General features: G+C 50.9%; 1 protein-coding gene and 1 long non-coding RNA gene across 2 annotated transcripts in view; one reads left to right on the top strand and one right to left on the bottom strand.

The window, feature by feature from the left end:
- Positions 1–794: 794 nt before the first annotated feature.
- On the top strand, positions 795–5,758 carry LOC309334221. Its single transcript, XR_014152953.1, has 3 exons — positions 795–1,085; positions 1,301–1,346; positions 4,236–5,758. It is a non-coding gene; the product is annotated as an uncharacterized lncRNA (long non-coding RNA).
- Positions 5,759–13,235: 7,477 nt separating this feature from the next.
- The window catches only part of SHROOM4 (shroom family member 4), a 35,190-nt gene continuing 27,231 nt past the window's right edge, over positions 13,236–21,194 (bottom strand). Inside the window, exons 6-10 of the mRNA XM_081846697.1 lie at positions 19,815–20,557; positions 17,949–18,195; positions 16,207–16,390; positions 15,340–15,615; positions 13,236–14,352 (exon numbers count right to left, since the gene is read on the bottom strand). Coding sequence (XP_081702823.1) covers positions 14,083–14,352; positions 15,340–15,615; positions 16,207–16,390; positions 17,949–18,195; positions 19,815–20,557 — 1,720 coding nt within the window. The 3' untranslated portion in view covers positions 13,236–14,082. The remainder of the gene's footprint in view (positions 14,353–15,339; positions 15,616–16,206; positions 16,391–17,948; positions 18,196–19,814; positions 20,558–21,194) is intronic.

Raw genomic sequence — 21,194 nt, 5'->3', positions numbered from 1 at the left:
AGGGCTCCTTTTTTCTCTCCGTCTTAGTGCCCAGTGTGGCAGAACTGGTTGCACTGCCCTCAATCCGCCTCTGGGGTTGCCCTCCCTCTGAAGGAGAATACCACATTGGCACTAGACGTCCCAGTGTCCCCTGTGGCTAGGAATGTCTGGCTCACCAAGCAGCAGCATAGTGTTGTTTGTGGGTGCCAGCATGGTGCACGGGTGGGGAGCGGAGGGTCACACCAGCCCTTGCCACCCAGCTTCGGAGCGAGCAACTGCAAGGGGCCAGAAGCCAGCTTCACCTGCTGAACAGCAGCCTGAAGGGGGAGAAGGTGGCGAAATTCCCTCCACCGGCAGCTGATCCCCGTTCAGGGACACCGAGGCTGAAGAGAAGCAGCTGAAGAGACCTCTCAGCAGCCGCCGCAGCCAGGGGCCCTATATTGCTCCTGCCTGCTCTCCCACTGGATCCCCTGACCTCTAGACTGCGATCCTCCTTTTCAGCTACAGGTAAAGTATGTTCAGCGCAGCAGAAGAGGAGGCAGCTCGGCCACAGAGCAAACCCGCCAGCCCGTCGCGACGCCGGTGCCTTTAAGGGATGTCGGAGCTGCAGAAATCGCCACAGGAGGTTTGCAGGTGCTGTAAGGTGAAAGCGGGGAGGGGGAGCTGCCCTTAAAAACCCCTCCGGACGTAGGTCGTCGCCGGAGCCTCTCATCTTTGCGGCGGGCTCGCACCGCGCCTTCTCGGGCTGCGCTCCTTCCTCTGCCGCGCTGCTTCTTTTCCTCCTCCCGGGAGTCCCGGGGCAGGTGAGTGTCTGACGGTGGGGCGGGGGACCTGCTTTGGAGTTCGGAGCCCCTCTTACCCCCCCCCCAACTCGCCTCTGGCTCTCCGGCCCAACTTGGACGTCGCGGGTCCTCAAAGTGGGAAACCGCCGTGGATTCCCGAGGAGGGCTGGGTGTTTCGCGGGGTGGAGCAGCTGCTGGCCAGCCTTGAAGTCCCGGTATTTCCAGGCGGGGCGGGACGAAGGGAAGCCCGTCTGTGGGGAGGAGGCCGCCGAGCTCGACGGACCCGGGGTCTGCCTTGGCCGAAAGGGCGACTTTGTGTGGCCAGTACGTGCTGGGGCTGAGCCCGGGCGACGAAGGCACTCGGGTGTCCCACCCCCGGGCCCCCCCAAGTGCCTTTCCTGGGGCAGGGCATCCACTTTGCAACTCCCCTTCGGCGCCCATCTTGCGCTTTCCATTTATTTCTTTTTATTTGGGATTCGGAAGGAATCCCGCTCTGCAGTCTACTGCGGTTGTCTGCAACTTTCTCTTTTCCTTTCCAGGCGCTCCAGCCCGGCGCCAAGTGGCTTCCCGAGAGTCCCGGGGCAGGTGAGTTCCTGCTGGCGGGTGTGCGGGTGTACGCGGCGCAGGCGGCGGGTCCGGTAGGGTGGGATGGCAACTTTGCAGCGTTGAGCAGCTCCGGAAGCTTGCGCAACTTCAGAGCCCCCCAGTTGGCTTCTGGCTCTCGGCCCCAGGTGGTGGGGGCTTCTGGGGACGTCGGGTCGGCTCTGGACATCGGAAGTCCTCAAGGAAGGTTGAACTGAAGTGCCCGTCTGTGGGGACGGACCCGGGGTCTGCCTGGGTGGGAAAGGCGACTTTTCTGGCCAGTAGGTGCTGGGGCTGAGCCCGGGCATAGCCTCGAGGAAGGCACAGGAAGAACAGAATGCCGGCCGAGATGGTCCTCCCCCCCCCGCTCCCTCCTCGGAGCCTGTGCTTTGGCTGAAAGGCTTCTTGGTCGCTTCAGGTATGAACTGCCCGCTCGTGTCACAAGGGGGCGCTCGAGGGTCTCCTTCCTCCTTTCCGCCTGCCTTACCTTGCTTGGACCGCAGCCTCGTTCTGCTCAGGGCCTGATCCTGCAGGGACTTTATGTAGAGCCAGTGCCGAATTTACGTATAAACTAAACAAGCTATAGCTTAGGGCCCCACTCTCTTGCCCCCCCCAAAAAAAACTAAAGAAAAAAATGGATGTAAATTTCCAAAATATAAGATAAAAAAAAACCCCTACATACAGCAACAGTGTTTTATGATGTGTAGGCTCCTATTTATGTGCAAATGGCTTTAGATACCTATTTGGTCCATAAATTACCATATAGCAGGGTCAGCAACCTAAGGCCCATGGGCCACAAGCGGCCCACGGGGGTCATTTAACCGGCCCACAAACCACCCCCAAAACAAGCCACCCGCTTGGCAAGTCCCCGTGCGCTACACTAAACCGGCGCAGCGCAGCACAGGGACTCACTTCTGCGGTGCCGGAAATTGCGTCTACGCATGCTCAGATGCTGAAAATCATGTCTGCGCACATGCAGACACCAGAAATCATGTCTGTGCAGGTCATGGGGCTCTTTATATGTCCAGCTGTCCTTTGTCAACAACAAATTGTGGCTGTTTTTTTGTGCTGAATATGTGCTATATGGTAACTTGTGGACTTAATAGGTATCTAAAGCCATTTGCACATAACAAAATGTTTTTTATCAAAGTAAGTGAACTTATCTTATATTTTGGAAATGTACATCCAGTTGGTTTTTTTCCTTTAAATTTTTTTGGGGGGGGCCAAGAGAGTGGGGGCCCTATACTATAGTTTGTTTAGCTTATACATAAATCCGGCACTGGGAGAGAGTGCCACAGTTGAATTATGAGCTGGTGTATTCTTAAGTTTGGATACTCAAAGTCCGTTGTGCACCAGTCATAATCCTGGCTACACTCCTGTAAGGTAGGCCGACATTGGTGTGGATTACCCCCAATTATGGCTCAGAGTGGTGGCTTCTGAATTATGGGTTCAGTTGTATCTCTGAATCTGTGGAACTCTCTGCTGCAAGATGGTGGCGCTGGCCACCAACCTAGATGGCTTTAAAAGGAGAACAAAGCATGTTAATGCAGGGCAGATCTAGTGAAGGCTGCTGGCAGTCAGGGCTGAATAAAAACCCCATGTTCAGAGGCAGTCTACCAGGGAGGGCTTGCTGCTGGGGAGGAGAGAGCTGTTGTTTACATGCCATGTTTGTGGGCTTCTGGAAGGGAGCCAGCGGGCCAGCTGTGGGACTCGGAATCCTGGACTAGATGGGCCTCTGCATGTGTAACGGAGGGAAAACTTGAATGGAGAGCTTCCTGGCTCAGCTGTCTCTGAGAAAGTGTAGTGAGTGGCCATCTTTCTAGGCCTGGTCACGGGACGTGGTGCTTGCCCACATTTCCACAGCATCTGGAGTCCCCATCCTTGCCTTGCAGCAGAGCAGCCACAAGTCCCCTCTTCAAGGTGTTGTGGAGAACCAAGGCAGTGTGATGTAGTGGTTAGGCTGTTGGGCCTGGGAGACCTACCTCACAGGGCGATTGTGTGGTTAGGAATGTGAGAGGAGCCGGCCACATCCACCTGCTTGTTCTCCCTTGGAAGATGGAGGGAATATTCAGGCGTTAATTAATGTTCTGGCTGCAGCTTCTCTTGGGGCATTTATTTGCAAGCTCCAAGAACATCCCTGAGCAACTGGAAGTCCTGGCGCTTCCTAGAAAATGCTCTTCCTTTTCTGTGTGTGAAATCCACGAAGGTGTCCTTTGTAGTCACAGAGAGTTTTACTGCAGTCCAGACAGACCAATCTATTGTAAAAAGGTTGCACACACCGCCAGGCCTCTAGATCCGCAGCCACAAATGTCTCCTTTAATGCTGACGTGACCTTTATGCCTGACCCAGCTTGTTGCACACATCTATGAAATGCTGCACGTGATGCACACCTGTGCGCTGTCAGGGATGCCTGGGTGGCTTCACAGCAAGGTGCAAGGGTCCCTTCCTGGCTTTGCACCTGGGAAAACCAGGTTCAGAGGGCAGCTTCACCACAGAATCTCACAGGGAGCTTGGGGGGGTACAAAATGACATTGGGGGCCCTTCCTTGAAGGCAGCATATTGGCTCAATATTTATTTGTTTGTTTGTTTGTTTGTTTGTTTATGGTTTATTAGTTGCACCTATATTCTCAACGGAGCTCTGGATAGCATACATGTTTTTCCCTCCTCCCTTAATTGTCACCACAGCCCTGTGAGGTAGACTAGTCTCGGCGAGTGGCCCAGGTGCAGAGCAACAGCAAAAAGATTGTTTTGGGGGAGGGTGCACACAGATATAGCATACATGTCTCTAAGTTTTGCAATTGCTAAGCGGATTCACAAGGCCAAGTGGAAGCCTCACATGGATGTCCTGTCTCCCATTCTCCCTAAACTGTCCTCGTTTCCTTCCCTCTCCAGGATCCTCTGTGTGATGCTCCCGCCTTCCCTACATTGCCACATACTGGAAATGCCAGATTTTGCTCCAGAGAGAACCTTTGCCTCATGTTGGAGAAGCTGCTGCTGCTGCTTCTTCTTCTTCTTCTTCTTCTTCTTCTTCTTCTTCTTCTTCTTCTTCTTCTTCTTCTTCTTCAGTGATCCCTTGTAGCCAAGTAAGATTCTCTTCCTTAAACACGTTTTGACAGTGGAGCCCAATTCTGGATCCACACACGGGGGGGGGGGGGGGCAGAAGCATCATCACTTCCATGGAGCCACAACTGGAGGCTGCAACCAGTTTTCTGGACTTCATGAACCATTTGCGAAGAAGGACGTGTGATGCATCTTCATCCCTTCCTGAAGCAAATCCTATTGCCGACTGGGTGCATATTCTGGGCTGGAGAGCTTCCTCAGCACCAAAAGCAGGAGGAGACAAGTGGCTGCACAAAGTGTGTTCAGCAGAGAAGGGGCTCCCCGCAGTCAAGCTGTGTTCTGCTTCTCATTTCAAAGCCTCTACATCACCCAGAAAGTCTTTGGTCATTTCCAAGATCAGACACTTTTACAGTCAGTCAAAACATCTGCTATGGCGATGGTAGCATTGTTTTGTTGTTGTTGTTTTTAGAGAAAATTTGTAGGTTTTTCCACAGGATTCCTCAAAGTCCCCCCCCCCCGAACAAGCCCCAACTTCTTCAGCTATTTGTACTTTTCACTTCTTTTCTACACTACGATTGAACTCCCTTGCTTAGACCCCCTACCCCAAAAGCAGGAGAACTTCTGGGAGGGGGGGCGTGGTGCTTTTAATTCATGGGGAGGGGCTTTTAGAAACCCCCCTCCCCAGTGGCTGTGTACTTTTCACTTCTTTTCTGCACCACGATTGAATTCCCTTGCTTAGACCCCCACCCCAAAAGCAGGAGAACTTCTGGGAGGGGGGGCGTGGTGCTTTTAATTCATGGGGAGGGGCTTTTAGAAACCCCCCTCCCCAGTGGCTGTGTACTTTTCACTTCTTTTCTGCACCACGATTGAACTCCCTTGCTTAGAAGATCCCCACCTTCTCCCACTGCTGTCTGGTGGGGAGAATTTGGCCACTAGCAGGAGATCTTCTTAAAAATACTTTTTTGAGTTGTGTATCTTTGTTTCTCAATTTAATCCTTTTACATGGTTTTGTATGTTTTGTGGTATTTTATGCATTGTGATTTGCTGTTATTTTTATTGATTGTAGATTGGTAATTCTTTATTGTGGTTGATAAGTGTGAACTATTAAATTTTTGCTGATGTTTTAATTTTACTGTTTGCTACTAGATTCACAAGGATTGTTGAATTTTGCTTTGTTTGCTATAAGTTGTTTATTTTAAAGTTTTTTTGACTTTTATTTTAGAATATTATTACTGTTATTAATAGGAACAATTAATAGTGTTTGACATTTTATTATGTTATGTGTTGGAACCTGCCCAGATTGGCTGGGCAACCCTGCCAGGTGGGTGGAATATAAAAAGTAATGATAATTATTACCACTGCTACCACTAGTATTATTTCTGGGCTGCAGAACCTCTTCAGCACCAAAAGGTGGAGGAGATGGGTTGCTGCCCAAATTGTGTATAGCGAGCATGTGTGTGTGTGATTTTATTTCACAGGGAATGGCTTTTAGCACCCCCACCTAAGTGGCTATGAAGGTGCTCCTGGCTGGAACATCATCAGCTCAGTGTGATCCATTAGCAGTTGCTGTCAAGCCATGCGCTGCCTCCCCATCCCCTTGGAAGCCTCTCAAGACACAGCTGCCTATGGGGGGTCAGGGAAGGGGTATTTTAAAGAAGGCTTTGAGGGGGTTTGTTTATCTGGAATGGTGTAGACATACATACCTTTTACCTTTTTATACATAAATAAATATATTTGATTGAAACAAAATCTCTGGCCACCAGAGCCTTTTCTTCCCAGTGGTCCTGGTCAGGACATTTCTTAGCAGAATCACATACTTCTTCAATTTAAAAGTAAAACATGGCTTGGATTGTCTTCCTCCTTATTGTCTTACTGCCAGCAGGTGGAGACTGTTTTTTAAAAAAATTATTATTATTCTAGCATGCTTCATGGAACTGGCTGTTTCTAAAGGAAATGATTTTCATAGTGGTTTGCTTTTTCTTACTAGAGTTGTCCTCATATCTTTAATTATATTCTAAAACTCCCATAGGGATGGACTGCATGTGCTTTCAGAGTTCCCAACTCTACCCTTCTTCTCCAGAGTGACCCTAGGAGCCCATCCTCAGTGGCTGACTCACCTGCTTTCACTCTGAACCAGCACAAAAGGTGATAAGGCTTCTTAAAGTGGGCTTAAAGCTCGCTTTCCATGCTGACTGAGTGGCTCTAGGATGCTGGAGACATGGGCCCTGCTGGGGTCCACCCTGGAATTGTGGGTGAGGCGACACTCTTACCACACTCTCATCCCCATGCAATTGGGAAAGGAGATTTCAGAGCTTCTGTTCAGTTCTAGTGGAGCCTGGGTTTAGTATTTATGGGGCGGGGAGAGTAGAGATGTCCTGCTCTAATGGGGCCTACTGCCCCAGTTCACTAGGCAAGCTCTCTAGGCATAGCTTATTGCATTGATCCTTGATGCTTTTGTAGTCCTAGGCTGGTAGCCCAAATAGGACCTGGTGGACCTCCAAAGAAAACTTGGAAACTAATTCATCTCCAGGAGCAAAGCAGAAGGAGTTTAGGGAAGTGGTTGAAGTCTTTCAAGTGACGAGGGAATAAACTGAGGAAAGGTGAAGTTTAAGATGAATTATGTTTGTGCAGGATTCATTTCTCTTCTTTACTGTTTGGTAACAGCAGCATATTCTCACAATGTGCTTGGAGAAAAATGTTTTGATAAGGGAACTGTGTCTGTCATCTTATTCAGGAGAGAATTACAAGAATAAACCACCACTAAGAAGCTTATGAAATTCTGTGAATCTGAACACATATTAGGATTTGAGATTTAAGAACTGGGGAAATCCTGGCAATGTGTAAAGAACTCTTCAAACAGCAAAGAATTTCCCAAGATTAATAGCTTTTGTATGTGCAGTTCCCACTTTCCAAACACAATGCAGTCTTGGGAAATGGTTCGTTAAGCGAGTGGTCGCATAACGAGTTGACAATTTTCGTTATTTCCTATGGGAACATTTCTAACCATTTCTTCCTTCATGGTTTCTTCCTCAAATGGCTGCAAAAGGAAGACAAAGCAAAAACTGATTTTGTCCAGTCTTTCTTCACTCTTCCTCTGCCCATGATTCTGAGTAACAGCAGAAAGAACTTTTTGAGGGCCAGTCTAGAGTCCAGATCAAGGGAAGTAGTAGTCCCACTCTATTCTGCCTGGTCAGACCCCACCTGGAGTCCTGTGTCCAGTTCTGGGCACCACAATTTAAGAAGGATGTTGACAAGCTGGAAAGTGTGCAGAGGAAGGAGACCAGGATGATTAAGGGTCTGGAAACTAAGAAGAATGATTGAGTGAGTGAGCTAGTTATGTTTAGCCTGGAAAAGAGACTGCAAGAATATATGAGAACCATCATCAGATATCTTTTTTTAATAAATATTTTTAATTAGATTTTCCATCCAAATTTTTTTATTTTTTTTTCTTTTTGCAAAATTATACATATCTTAAGTGCTGACATGTGGAAGATGGAGCAAGTTTGCTTTCCCCTGATGTGGAGGGTAGGACTCAAACCAATGGCTTCAAGTTACAAGAATGGAGAATTCAACGGAACATCAGGAATAATTTTCTGAGTGTTAAGAGCTGTTTGACAGTGGAATGTATCCTTCAGGAGGTTGTGGACTCTACTTCCTTGGAAGTTTTTGAAGCATAGTTTGGATGGCTGAAGGGCCTTCTCATCCCTGATCTGCTCATCCTGCAAGCAAACCCTTCACAGGCTGCTTCCCTGACCCCTGACTAGTCTTCTCCAGCCTTGTTTTCCTGCGGCTGCTGTCAATCGAAAAGTGCCACGTGCACAGTGCAGCCACACACTTCGCGGGAACTTCCAACCCTTTGGCAATTTTAACAGTCCTTTCTGCACATTTGCTTTTTGAGGTGTGAGAAAACCAACTTTTTAAAAATAGCTAGCCGTTTCCACACTGGAGCCTTTAAGAGGGTCTCTCAGTTACAGCTCTCGAAAGGGCAGTTGTTTTACGCCCCAAGTTCACGTGGAACATCTGAGGTGAATTGACTGCAATTGCGCTCTATGCTGGGTCTCCTTTATGGTGAATCCCTTCCCATTGGAATAGGCTTTACAACATCTGTGTAACATTTAAGGATAAGTGAAATGCACACAGGCGTGGAAATAAACACAACCCAGAACGGGCCTTGTTTATCCACGGCTGTAAATCACCCCATAAATTTGAGGTGCGCCTTTGGCTTAATATTGAGGTGGGATGCAGAAACCTTTCCTTGCTTTGCTTCAGACAAACCCAGCCTCTGCCACCATGTACTAAATAACATAGATATGTAGGAATCGGAAGGTGGTGTACAGGCAAAACACACCATGACTCTATGGGATGCATTGAATTAAATTCTGCTTCTTGTGGACCCATTGGCATTAATAGACCTACATTAGTCATGTCCATTAATTTCAGTGGGCCGTTAAGTAAGTAAGTACCGGTAAGTAATTTATTAAATTTGTATACTGCCCATCATCCACAGAACTCAGTGTGAGTCACTGCGCATTGAACTAGGTAGCTATTGGAGTAACATTGGATGTGTCATTTTGCCAATGCACACATTATTGCAAATAAGTTCATGAACACAAAAGCATTTTTGTATGTTGTATCATAAAACATACCCCATTTTATATCTGTTTTCAGCTTGGAGAAATGCACCACAAAATTCAGGAAAGTGGAGATTTCAAAGGGTGACTGTTTTGGTTTGGGAAGTTTATCTTGTCAATGCAGACTCCAGTGTCCCAGGCCAGTGGCAATGAAGCCTCCAGTTAAGTACCTCTGGTGATGGAGAGGCCAGCACTTCCAGAGGCAGCCTCTGTTCCACTGCTGAGCAGCTCTTTCCCTTGGGAAGGGTCTTCTGATAGTTACCGTATTTTTCGCTCTATAAGACGCACCCAATCATAAGACGCACCCGATCATAGTTTTAGAGGAGGAGAACAAGAAAAAAAAATGTTCTCTCCCTCTCTGCGCAGCGCCCCTTCAGGGAAGCAGCAGAAGTGGAGCCCCTTCCATTTCTCCTCCCACGTCACTGAAGGGGCAGTGTGCAGAGAGGGAAAGCTGTGCAGCGCCTCTCCAGCGAAGCAAAGCCAGGAGAGCAAGAGGGATCGATCCCTCATGCTCTCCTGGCTTCAGTGAAAGCATGACACCCCTTCAGGTAACAGTCTTAAGAACGTAAACGTAAGATTGCAAGAAAATCCTGGTGGATCAGGCCAGTGGACACTTAGTCTATCATCCTGTTCTCACAGTGACCAACCAAAAGGGGTTCCCAAAAACCGGACCTGAGCACAAGAATATAATATATATATGTTCAAATATATAAAAGGATGTCACATAGAGGAGGGAGAAAGGTTGTTTTCTGCTGCTCCAGAGAAGCGGACACGGAGCAATGGTTCCAAACTACAAGAAAAAAGATTCCACCTAAACATTAGGAAGAACTTCCTGACAGTAAGAGCTGTTCGACAGTGGAATTTGCTGCCAAGGAGTGTGGTGGAGTCTCCTTCTTTGGAGGTCTTTAAGCAGAGGCTTGACAACCATATGTCAGGAGTGCTCTGATGGTGTTTCCTGCTTGGCAGGGGGTTGGACTCGATGGCCCTTGTGGTGTATTCCAACTCTATGATTCTATGATTCCCTCCTCCTGCGGTTTCCAGCAACCAGCATTCCAATGCTGGAAGCAAAGCCCGGACCAGCCCAGGACATTTTGGCACCTGAGGCAGATCCCAAAATGGCATCCCTCTCCCTGCCAAGGAAGAAGGGTTGGGGGAAGATCTATACTTGGGTACAAAGGGAAATCTGCTGCCCCTGTGGATCCTGTTACCCGATGTGGCTGCCTCACCTTGTCTCATGGATGGGCTGGCCCTAGCAAAGACCCTCATCCACTTGGCAGGTTTAGTGTAGAGATGGTGTAAAGCAGAGGTTAAAAAATCCCCCACAGCCGCTGCATTACATCATGTACCCTCAGCCTCGCTGGCTGGAGAGATGCTCTCTGGTTTAAAAGGGGAGGATTTCATGGACTGCTGGATGGAAGCCTGGGCTGTCTGTCGCACAGATCAGCAGCAGAGGAGCTGCTCTTTGCCACTGTGACTTGCTTTTGCTTCTCACACTGCTGCCCAAAAAAGGCCAGGCTAAGAGTGCAGCCCCAAAGCAAAGGGTGGGAGGATGGAGGAGGTCTCACTAGGATGTGTCTGTCTGGGAGCAGAGAGGAGCTTCTTCCCCATCTGGGATCAGCAAATCCAGACCTCTTACAGCAGCCATGGCAAGAAGTAACCAGTTGTGCCAGTTGAAATTCACCCACCTATTGCCCCTTGCCCCAGTTCCCATTCCTTCCCCGGGAAAGATGCTATTGTGCTCTTGTTCTGCTCCCTGGTTTCCCACGAGCATCTGGTTGGCCACTGTGAGAACAGGAGGCTGGACTAAATGGGCTGCTGGCCTGATCCCGCTGGCTCCACTTTGGTTTTCAAGTTCTTAATGAGTGGCTCAAGGCACTGAAGAGGTTAAACTGTGAAGCTCAGACATCCCAACATTGTTCCAGACACAATGGAGAGGAAGAGGATGTCGTCAGGGGCAGGAATATCTGTGGCAGGAGCCCAGCACATTCCTCTGGTAAATATGTGTTTTGGGTTGAGGGGGTGGGAGGAGAAAGATACTGTAACACTCTCCTCCAGCTCCAGGCAGTAGTGACCATAGGAGTCCTCACCCAAAAAGGAGTTTCCTTGCTGGGAAACAAGATATTTTGGCACCTGAGGTGGACCCCAAGATGGCGCATGCAAACCCAGGCAGGGAAGAAAGGATGAGGGAAGATCAGGAACAATGAGAGATTGACATTGGGAACTGCTGCCTCTGTGGACCCTGCTGCCTGAGGCAGTGGCTTCACTTTGCCTCATGGGTGGGTCAATCCTCTCTGGGAAATGCCAGCTCCAGTCTACAAGATGTCTGAGGGGCATGAAGATGGAGAATTCAGGGGGCAGGCAACTCACAAAGGCCTGATTTGCAAGCAAAAGGCATGGATGTGGCAGCAGAGGAGGCAGGAAGAGACTGGCAAAAGGGATACGAGCCCAATAAAACATGGGTGGCCCCTCGCTTTGTGTCTACATATAGTGAAGGCACTTGACCCAAGAGTATGGAGATCAGGCCCGCCTAACTGGCAGCTGCATTAGGATTCCCCAACCCAGATGGCTTGACTGTCTTCCCGACGGGGGTCTCTGAAGAAAGGAGCCACAGCAGCCACCCCCCCTCCAGCAAGGACTTGTGCAAAGAAAGGCTGCACCTTCTCAGGACATATGTCTTGCTGCTGGCGCTGAGCCCAAGACATTTTGGCACCTGAGGCAGACCCCCAAATGGCGTCCTCCCTCTCCACCAGGGCAGAAGAGGTGAGAGAAGATCTACATCAGGAACAACAACAACAACAACACGTTCATATCTTTATATATATATATTTGGGGGGGGGGACTCAAAGCAGTTTACAACCTAAATTAAAACATCAAATAAAACAATCCAGAAGAAAACATTACAGAAGAAAGTCAAATATAAAGTATACATTCAAAGCAACATACAAGTATCAGGAAGCTAAGATATCTACATTAGGAACAAGGGGGGAGGAAGATCAACATTGGGATCTTCTGCTCCTGTGGATCCTGCTGCCTGAGGTGGTCACCTCACCTAGCCTCATGGGTGGGCCGGCTCTGCCTTTTACACAGGCAGGGAGCAGGGGGCACATGGTGGTAGGGGGGGCAGAGGCTGGCTGTATTGGGGGAAGCCCTTTTCAATAATAATGCAATAATTTCATTATTTATATGCCACTCATCTGACTGGGTAGCCCCAGCCACTCTGGGCAGCTCCCAACAAAATATTTAAAAGACAGTAAAATATCAAACATCAAAAACTTCCCGATACAGGGCTGCGTTCAGATGTTTTCTAAAAGTTATGTAGTTCTTTATCTCCTTGACATCTGATGGGAGGGCGTTCCACAGGGAGGGTGCTACTACCAAGAAGGCCCTCTGCCTGGTTCCCTGTAACTTCGCTTCTCGCACTGATGGAAGCACCAGAAGGCCCTCGGGAGAGGGACCCCGGTGTCCGGGGTGGAGACACTCCTTCAGGTAAACATGGCTGAGGCTGTTTAGGGCTTTAAAGGTTCCCTCACTGTGGAACCAACACTTTGAATTGTGCTTGGAAACACACTGGGAGCCAGTGAAGACCCCATAGGACCGGTGTTATATGACTCCAGCAGCTGCTCCCAGTCCCCCGTCTGGCTGCCGCATTCTGGATTAGTTGTAGTTTCCAGGTCACCTTCAAAGGTAGCCCCACGTAGAGCGCATTGCAGTAGTCCAAGCGGGAGATAACCAGAGCATGCACCACTCTGGTGAGACAGTCTGCGGGCAGGGAGGGTCTCAGCCTGCGTACCAGATGGAGCTGGTAAACAGCTGCCTTGACACAGAATTGACCTGCGCCTCCATGGACAGCTGTGAGTCCAAAATTACTCCCGGGCTGCGCACCTGGTCATTTGGGGGCACAGTTACCCTGTACAGGAACAAGGAGTCCCCCACACGTCCCCCCATCCTCCCAAAACAGTACTTCTGTCTTGTCAGGATTCAGCCTCAATTTGTTAGCCGCCATCCATCCTCCAACTGCCTCCAGACACTCACACAGGACCCTCACTACCCTCACTGGTTCCTCTGATTGCCTCTGGGTAGAGCTGGGAGGGTTCGGTGCCAGATCAAGGAAGCAGCGGCCAATCTGCAGTGTGCAAGGGGCTTGCTGCAGCTCCCCAGGCCATGAGGGACCCAGAGAGAGAGAGGAGGAGGAGGAGGAGGATCTGCCCTTAAACTCGGCAAGAGAAACTTTAGATGGAGGTGCTGGGAGGGGAAGGAGAGGAAGGAGGCAACAAAAGGAACTGGAAAGCATGTAGGGGTGCTGTTTCTGTGCTTGAAGCCTCCCTCCCTCCCACAAAAAACCCCACCCTTGCAGAGAAGCCACTTCCAGAGGGCAGGGGAAGGGGCACAGACTCCTCTGCAGCCACCACAACACATCCTAAGCTTAACATACCAGTGAGAGCTGCAGGACATGTCGCCCTCAAGGGATGTGGCTGAGATTTGTGTTGGCCCATCCCAGTCACCCACCCCCACCCCTCACAATTATCTCGGTGAAGGAAAGCTAAGATAGGAATAAATTAATTAATTGTGCAGCAGGAGGCAGGAAAGGCAAGCCAGGCCTTGAAATAAGCGGTGGGCGCCAGAGGATTATGCTGCTGTTTAGGGGAGCTTCCTTGGCTGGGGGGTTGGTGGCTCCAGAGGGGAGAAGATGGAAAGTTATCCAAGGCACTCAGGCTGCCTCCCTGGGAGTCCTCATCCCAGTGGAGCTCCAGGAATCCCTCCCTCACCTTCCTGAGCAGCTGGTGTCATTGTCTTCCCGGCAAAGCAGACTTTGGTTGAGCCTCCAACCTCAGCCATGGAAGAGGAGGGGTGGGGATGCAGTGATCTGGCATAGCAATCTTTGGCAACGATTATAATTGTCCTGAGAGCAAGAAGGCACTGTGAGAACAAAGCTGGCCTGCAGTCCCCTAAGGGAGGCACCAGCTGAATATGAATTGGTATGGTTAGAGAGGACCCTGAGGGTCATGTAGGCCAGCCCCTGCGATGCAGGAAAGCCCAGCTGGCTTTGGTTAGTACTCCCTGGGCCCCCTGCGCAGGCTCTCCCGCAGGCAGCGCAGCTGCTCCTCACCCAGTTTGATCTTCTCTTCCAGCTGCCGCTGCTGAATGATGAGTGCTGACTTCATGCGCACAAAGTGCTGGTAGTCCTGCAGCTGCTCAGCAGGAAGGCAGCGTGAGACGCTGGCGAAGACCAAGCGCTCCCGACGGGAGACATGGTCCTGCAGCTCCTTGGCATCCTCCAGCTGCGCCATCAGCTGCTGCTTCTTCTCCAGGAGGGCCAGCTTGATTTGGGGAAGGGAGAAGAGAGGGAGCTGTCAAAACCCAGAGCAGGAAGACCAGGAAGCAGGCACAGGACACCCAGGCACACATGCCCATCCTCAACAGTGTAGTGCAGCAGCAAAAAAAGCTAACGCTCTTCTAGGCTGCCTCAACAGAAGTCTTGTGTCCAGATCAAAGGAAGTCATGGTCCCACTCTATCCTGCCTTGGCCAGACCACACCTGGAATCCTGTGTCTAATTCTGGGCGCCACAATTTAAGAAGGATGTTGACAAGCCGGACCGGGTGCTGAGGAAGGCGACCAAGATGATGACGGGTCTGGAAACTGAGCCTTAAGAGAAGCAGCTGAGGGAGTTCGGTATGTTTAGCCTGGAAAACTGAGAGGAGATATGATAGCACTTTTCATATATCTAAAGGACTGTCACGTGGAGTGAGGTGTTTCCTCCTGCTCTAGAGGGGAGGACCCAAAACACTGGCTTCAATAAGTTATAAGAAAGGAGATTCTGACTAAACATCTGGAAGAACTTTCTGACAGTAAGAGCTGTTCAACAGTGGAACAGACTCCCTCAGGAGGTGGTAAACTTTCCTTCCTTGGAGGTTTTTAACATCTCATACTATCAGAAAGGTCTTCCTGGTGTTTAGTCAGAATCTACTTTCCTACAATGGGATCGGGTCCTGCCCTCCAGAGCAGGAGAAAACAAGCTTGCTCCATCTTCCATGGGACAGGATATCTCCTCTCAACTCTCTCACTCTCATTTTATCCATGCTCAACTTCCTCTGCTGTTCCCCATCAGGCTTGGTTTCCAGACCCTTGATCACCTTGGTTGCCCAGAATTGGACTCCAGATGTGGTCTAAGGCAAAATAGAGGTGGGGATGAAGAGGAGGCAGCAAACATCTTGGTTTGGGGACAAAGAGCTCCCAAACGGGAGAGAGTAGGCCTTTCAGAGCTGCATTTCCAGAGGTCGCCCACCCCACCCCACCTGCTCTGTACCTTCTCCTCTTCCACAGTGGCATCCAAGTCCAGGCTGCTGAGGGCATTCTCCACCCTTGCCAGCCGCCCTGAGAGGGACAACAGGAGGTTGACCACCTTCTCCAGGTCTCCGATGAAGAGGCGGAACTTCTCGTATTCATGGGGCTTGCAGACCCCCTTGACATGGTTCTCCACCTCTCTGCCCAGCACCATGTTGGCATTCATGTCATCATGCAAGCCCCGCTGAGCCTCCTGCAGCACCCCCAGCTTCCGACTGATGCTCTCAATCAGCTGCACCTGGAGGCAGGAGAGATTGCAGTTGGGGTGAGGGGTTAGTTAGGCAGGGACAAGTGCCACGGGAAGAGACTGGCTGTAGCAGAATCAGGCCAAAGGGAACCCATGTAGCCCAGCATCCTGGCCAACCAGTACCCGATAAATGGGGGAAGCCCAAAAGAAGATCAGGAGCCTAGCAGTAGCACTCTCCCCATCTGTGATTCCCAGCAACTGGGGGTCACCTCAGAGGCACACTGCTCTGGGACATGGAGGTGCCAGAGTGCCATCATGGCCGGTAGCAACTGGTACAAGCAGATTATACCAGTGAATTCCACCCATTTGCAAGGTTCAGCTTTGGACAGCACAGGGCTTGGGCTCTGTTTGTGCAGAACTGCAATTGTTTCGCAGCAAGCACACACTGTCCTAGTGATGAACAGTGATGGTCCAAGTTCCCAACTCGACTTTTCCAGCCCCCAGCCCACCCCCCAAAATACAGGAGCCACTCACTGGGGCTAAGTTTGACTCAAAGAGCTAGACAAGTCTGCCCACTAATCCCCAAGCAGCTGTGCAGGGCCTGGAGACTGAAGTGGAAAAGCCCACCTCCCACCGGCTCACCTTCTTCCTGGCCAAGTCATGGTCCACCTCTTCCTCCTCCGAACTGGCTCCAGCCCCCTCAGGCAACTCCTTCATCTTGTTCAGTAGCTCAGCCTTGCCGGCTGACAGGTTATAGTAGGCAGAGCAGGAGGAGGTGGGGCTGGCAGCTCCTCCACAGGTTGGGGAGACAGGTTGGCTGGGTTGCCTATACCAACAAAGAGCATTGTGGGAGGGATGGCTCCAAAATGGAGAGGAGGCCAAGGCAACACTCTGCCTTCACGTGACCATCTTGGCTGTGAGTCTTGGAAAACCTGCTCCTGCCTTGCAGGTCTTTCCCACCTGGCCTGGAAAGGCGGTGTCTGGACTGACTCCAGCTACAAAAGCTGAGGCTGCTAAAAAGACTCCTGGGCTGGGGTAATGTTTGGGAGTATTGTTGGGGTGTGTTGTTGCTGTGGTTGATACTAATTTCCTGTGTTTTTATTTTAGAGCTTGTTATGATATATGTGGATGGTGTTCAATCATTACACAATACACAACCATTTTTTGGTGTTTCATTTATTGCAGAGGTCGGCAACCTTATCGAAGGATGGGCAGGTCAATGGAGGATGGACCAGAATGTGTGCACATGCTCGCTCTTCTGGGTCGGACGAAAAACCCGCTAGACGAAAGGGTTTTCCGTTTTTCGAGGCGCTTCGCAAGACGAATTTCTCTATGGGCTTGCTTCGCAAGACGGAAACGTCTTGCGAGTCTTGCGATTTTTTTCGCTCCCCCCCCCCCTTTTTCTAAGCCGCTAATAGCCGCTAAGCCGCTAATAGCGCTAAGCCGCTAATAGGGTTGCTTCGCAAGACGAAAAAATCGCAAGACGAAGAGACTCGCGGAACAGATTCTTTTCGTCTTGCGAGGCACCACTGTACAAGCAAAGTCATGGTGACGAATTAGAACCATCTTATAAGTCATGCAGCTATTGGCTGACAGCAGTATAAAAAATAAGCTGCCCTTAAGCCCTTGTTCTATCATGCATTGATATCATTGTAAATGATACATATGCAATGTATCATTGTAAGCCCCTTCAAACTCTACAAATCCTACTACTCTATGAATTCTCAATATATTTACAATAAAACAGCAACTGTGGTGGGGTGGGGGATAAGTGGGAGTCACAGGCAGCAATGAGGTGTCCCAAGAGGGGCATCAGCAGGAGGGGCACCTCCAGGGAGACCCCAGGCTCACACCCACCCAGAGGCTGAGGCTCTTCCTATACATTAGTATAATACCCTTGGATGGTGGTTTGCACTACTTTCCTCCCCTCCCACATCTGATCCTCACGGCAATCCTGTGAGGTGGGACAGACTGAGGAAAAGGGGTCTGAATGTGGGTCCCCCACACCCTGGTCCTTCCTCAAGGCTCAGAGCCATCCTTCCCCCACCTGGTTGTCCTCCAGATGTTAATGGACTTCAGTTCCCATTACCCCCTCCTGACCACGGCTCAGATGGTCTTAATCTCAGGGACGTGGGTTCGAGCCCCACGTTGGGCAAAAGATTCCTCATTGGACTAGGTTGGACTAGATGACCCTCGTGGTCCCTTCCAACTCTACCATTCTATGGTTCTATGCTGGGTGAGGCTGGTGGGCCCAGGAGGGCTCCTGGCAGGGGAAGGATGCTCTGTGCCAAGGGCCCACATAGCCCCCCACCCCCCGGCCCCCAGATCTTGCTGCGCTACATACCAAGAGTTTTGGGGGATGCCATTGCAGCTGGTATGCCTACCTGGCTGAGAGTCCCACGGCACCAACCTGAGGGGGCCACACAGCACCCTCACTGGGGGAGAAGAGGCCCCCCATCATTTCCGCTGCCATCACCAGACCCAGGGTGGGGCTGAGCACTCCAGCCAGGGAGCGGTCCCTGCCTGCCACGTCCCTCATCAGCTCTTCCGAATTCAGGTGGAAGGGGTGCACTGAACCCACTGTACCTGGGCAGCAGGCATCTCCTTCAACCCCCTCTAGCTCCTTGGAGGCTGTGAAGGGGGAAGAGAGAGAGAGACCGAGAAGCCCTTTCAGACGGCAGCACTGCTGGAGAGAAAAGAGGCAGGGATACCTGCAGAGGGAAAGCAGAACTCACCAAGGCTGGAGGGGCTGGCTGACACCGGCTCAGGGGTCCTGCTGGCCGATCCATCCTTCCCCTTTTCCCACAGGGGCCTGGGTGTTGCTGCTTCCTCCAGAGAACATGCAGGCCTTTAAGCACAAAACCCACCAGACACCCGTTTAAAGACAGATTAAATGGCTTCAAGGTCAGTGGTTTTTCTACCTTTTTCTTCCTGGCCTGGGAGGGAAGGCCCCGGACTGACTCCAGCTACAAAAACTGAGGCTACTGAAGGAGCACAGGGCAGCAAGCAATAAAACACCTTAAAAGTAATTCCAGTGAAGAGGCTTTTTGGAATAGGAAAGTCCCAGGTGCTGGGAAGACCTCAGGGATGGCACCTGTCTCATATTTAAGGGGAGGGAATGCCAAAGGAGATATGCCCCTAAGTAATTTTTGTTGATTTTCCAAATTTTTACCAAATCAGCCACATGAAAACAAATTTAATACAAATTTTCAGAAAATTGGTTTCCTGCACTCCGTTCATGATGTGTCCAAGGTCCTCCTTGTTGCTGCATTATTTCCCTGATTATTTCTAATTCACATTCCATTCCTTACCATTAACCTTATACTACAATAGTTTTTTGCTCTTTTTAAACTTATTGCCCTTAACCACCAGCCATCCACCTGCCAATTCCTGCACCTACAGCCCTGATCCCTATATTGTGTGGAACTGGACCTCCTGATAAGATGGCAAGACGATAAGAGTTGGAGCCTGGCAACATCTGGGCCAACCCTTCCCTGCTCACAGCTTCTGGGTTCAGGCAAGATTTGGGGAGAGGTCCACAAAATCTCACCTGAACACAGACACAGCTGGTGCCTCTTCTTGCTTCTTTGGTGGAGCACCCTCCCGCCACGGGAGAAGTGAGGGGAAGAAGCAACTTCTCGCACATGTATCTCACACATACCACTTCTACAGCAGTGGTCAGGTCGAGTGTCACCCACAGCAGCTTCAGAGATGTGAGAAGAAGTGGCAGCAGTGGCAAAACTTCACAAGATCTCATCAGCAGCTGACCCCCACCACATTCCCTTGCTTCTCCAGCTGCCCCTTGAGATGCTGCCACCTGAGGCAGATGTCTCAGTCCACCTCATAGTTGGGCAAGTCCTGCCACCAGGTCCCCATCCTTGCTTTTGGAAAAACAACTCCACACTACTAGCCCACATGAAGTTACTTGCCATGAGATTCCTCCTCTTCTGCACCACAGTCTGACCCTCTTGCTGCTTTCTGCCCCCGTCCCAACAAGTCCACTCACTGTAAAGTCTCTTGCTACAGGCTGGATGGGGTTCAGGATAAGCTTAAAAGGGGGCACAGACTCAAGGGCCATCTAGTCCAACCCCCTGCAAGGCAGGAATCTCAGCTAAAGCATCCAGGACAGATGGCCACCCAACCTCTCTGCAGAAACCTCCACCTGTCCTTTGAGTCGTCAGTATGAAGAGGCCTAGGCACTGATCCTGCTCTCTCCTGCCCAGCTAGTCCCTCCTGAAACCACCTTCCCTACTTCCCTGCCCCTCTGTACAGACCACCACCCCCATCCCAGGCCCACAACCTACGAGCCCCAAGAGGCAGAAAGGAATGCACTACTTGCCTGGATGACCCACTCTGGCTGCTCCCATCTGGCACTGCCCACTCTGGGGTTCGGAGTGGCGAACTGTTGTAGTGGTAGGGGGAGTGGGGGGCTTCCTGAGGCCTGGGGCTGAGCTGCTGGCCGGCCTCCCCCCGCAGCTGCTCCAGAGGCAGGCTCTGAGACCGCTGCCTTGCCACCTCGCTGCTGCTCTGGCCGTGGGCACAGGCTTCTTCCAGGTGAGGGTGTGGGCCAGCCTTGGGGGGAAGCAGATGGCTGTGGGAGGCACGGCCGGGGCGGTATTTCTCCCAGTTTGGTGGCGGGGGCCGTGGAGGGGGCAGGCCCTTTTGCTTGGCTGCCCGGGGAGACTCCAGCCGGGTCCCCTCTTCCAGCTTGGCCAGAGGGGCTTCTCGTCTCTCCCTCCCAGAAGCACCGGCCTGCTCTGCACAGAGGTGGCTCTCTGAGTAGGCCCTTCCACGCAGGGGGTGTCTGTGAGGGGTGGCAGGGTCCTCTTTGTAGGCCAGGTTCTCTGCTGCTCGCCCAGGCCTCTTGCCGTCCCAGGAGAGGCTGTGAGTGGGCCCAGCGTGGCAGGAAGGGTGCCATTCTGCCTCGGAGGCCTCTGAGCAGGTCCAGAAGGGGCTGACCCTCACAAAGCCCACCTTGTGTTGTGCAAGTTCACTGCAAGGAGAATGAAAGAAGAGCAACCTGCAGCATACCCACCAACATTTCTCTGGCGAAAATAGGGACATCCTATTCCCCATCTTTTCCCCGTCTGATCTCCCACAGAAGTCATATACAAGTCTGTATCTGTCACCTTGAGCCAAACTACAACCTCCCCGCTGAACCTACATTGAATACAATGGGACATACTTCTGAGCAGACAGGGAAAGGCTCTCTTCACAATAAAGGAATAAATGCACCATGCCTTTCTTGAGAAATGGCTGGCTGCTGAAGAAGTGGATTGTTGATATTTTCCTTCAAAACTACAGGAAGGGCTTCGTATGACAGCTTCACCATTTCTTTCATTTGGTGCTGGAATTTTATTTTCAGGATAAACAGGATTCTGTTTTTGCCCCTACACACAGACACCACTTTTAACTGTTCTCCAAGATGTGAGGGAAGGAAAAGGGAAAATAAAAGCATTCCAAGATCAAATCAGAAACTGGGATGGCTTCCATCATTCCAGGACTGTCCCTGGAAAATCAGGACACTTGGAAGTGAGTGGCAGCAGCCTCTGCAGACAGGACCAGCCCAAGGCATTCTGACACCTGAGGCGAACCACAGAATGGCACTAGGGAAGACAACCCCCCCCCAC

Source organism: Podarcis erhardii (genome assembly GCF_964252035.2).
Source record: "Podarcis erhardii genome assembly, chromosome: Z".
Taxonomy (NCBI): domain Eukaryota; kingdom Metazoa; phylum Chordata; class Lepidosauria; order Squamata; family Lacertidae; genus Podarcis; species Podarcis erhardii.
The sequence above is the reverse complement of the archived record's forward strand: the minus strand, read 5'-3'. Positions and strand labels throughout refer to the sequence as shown.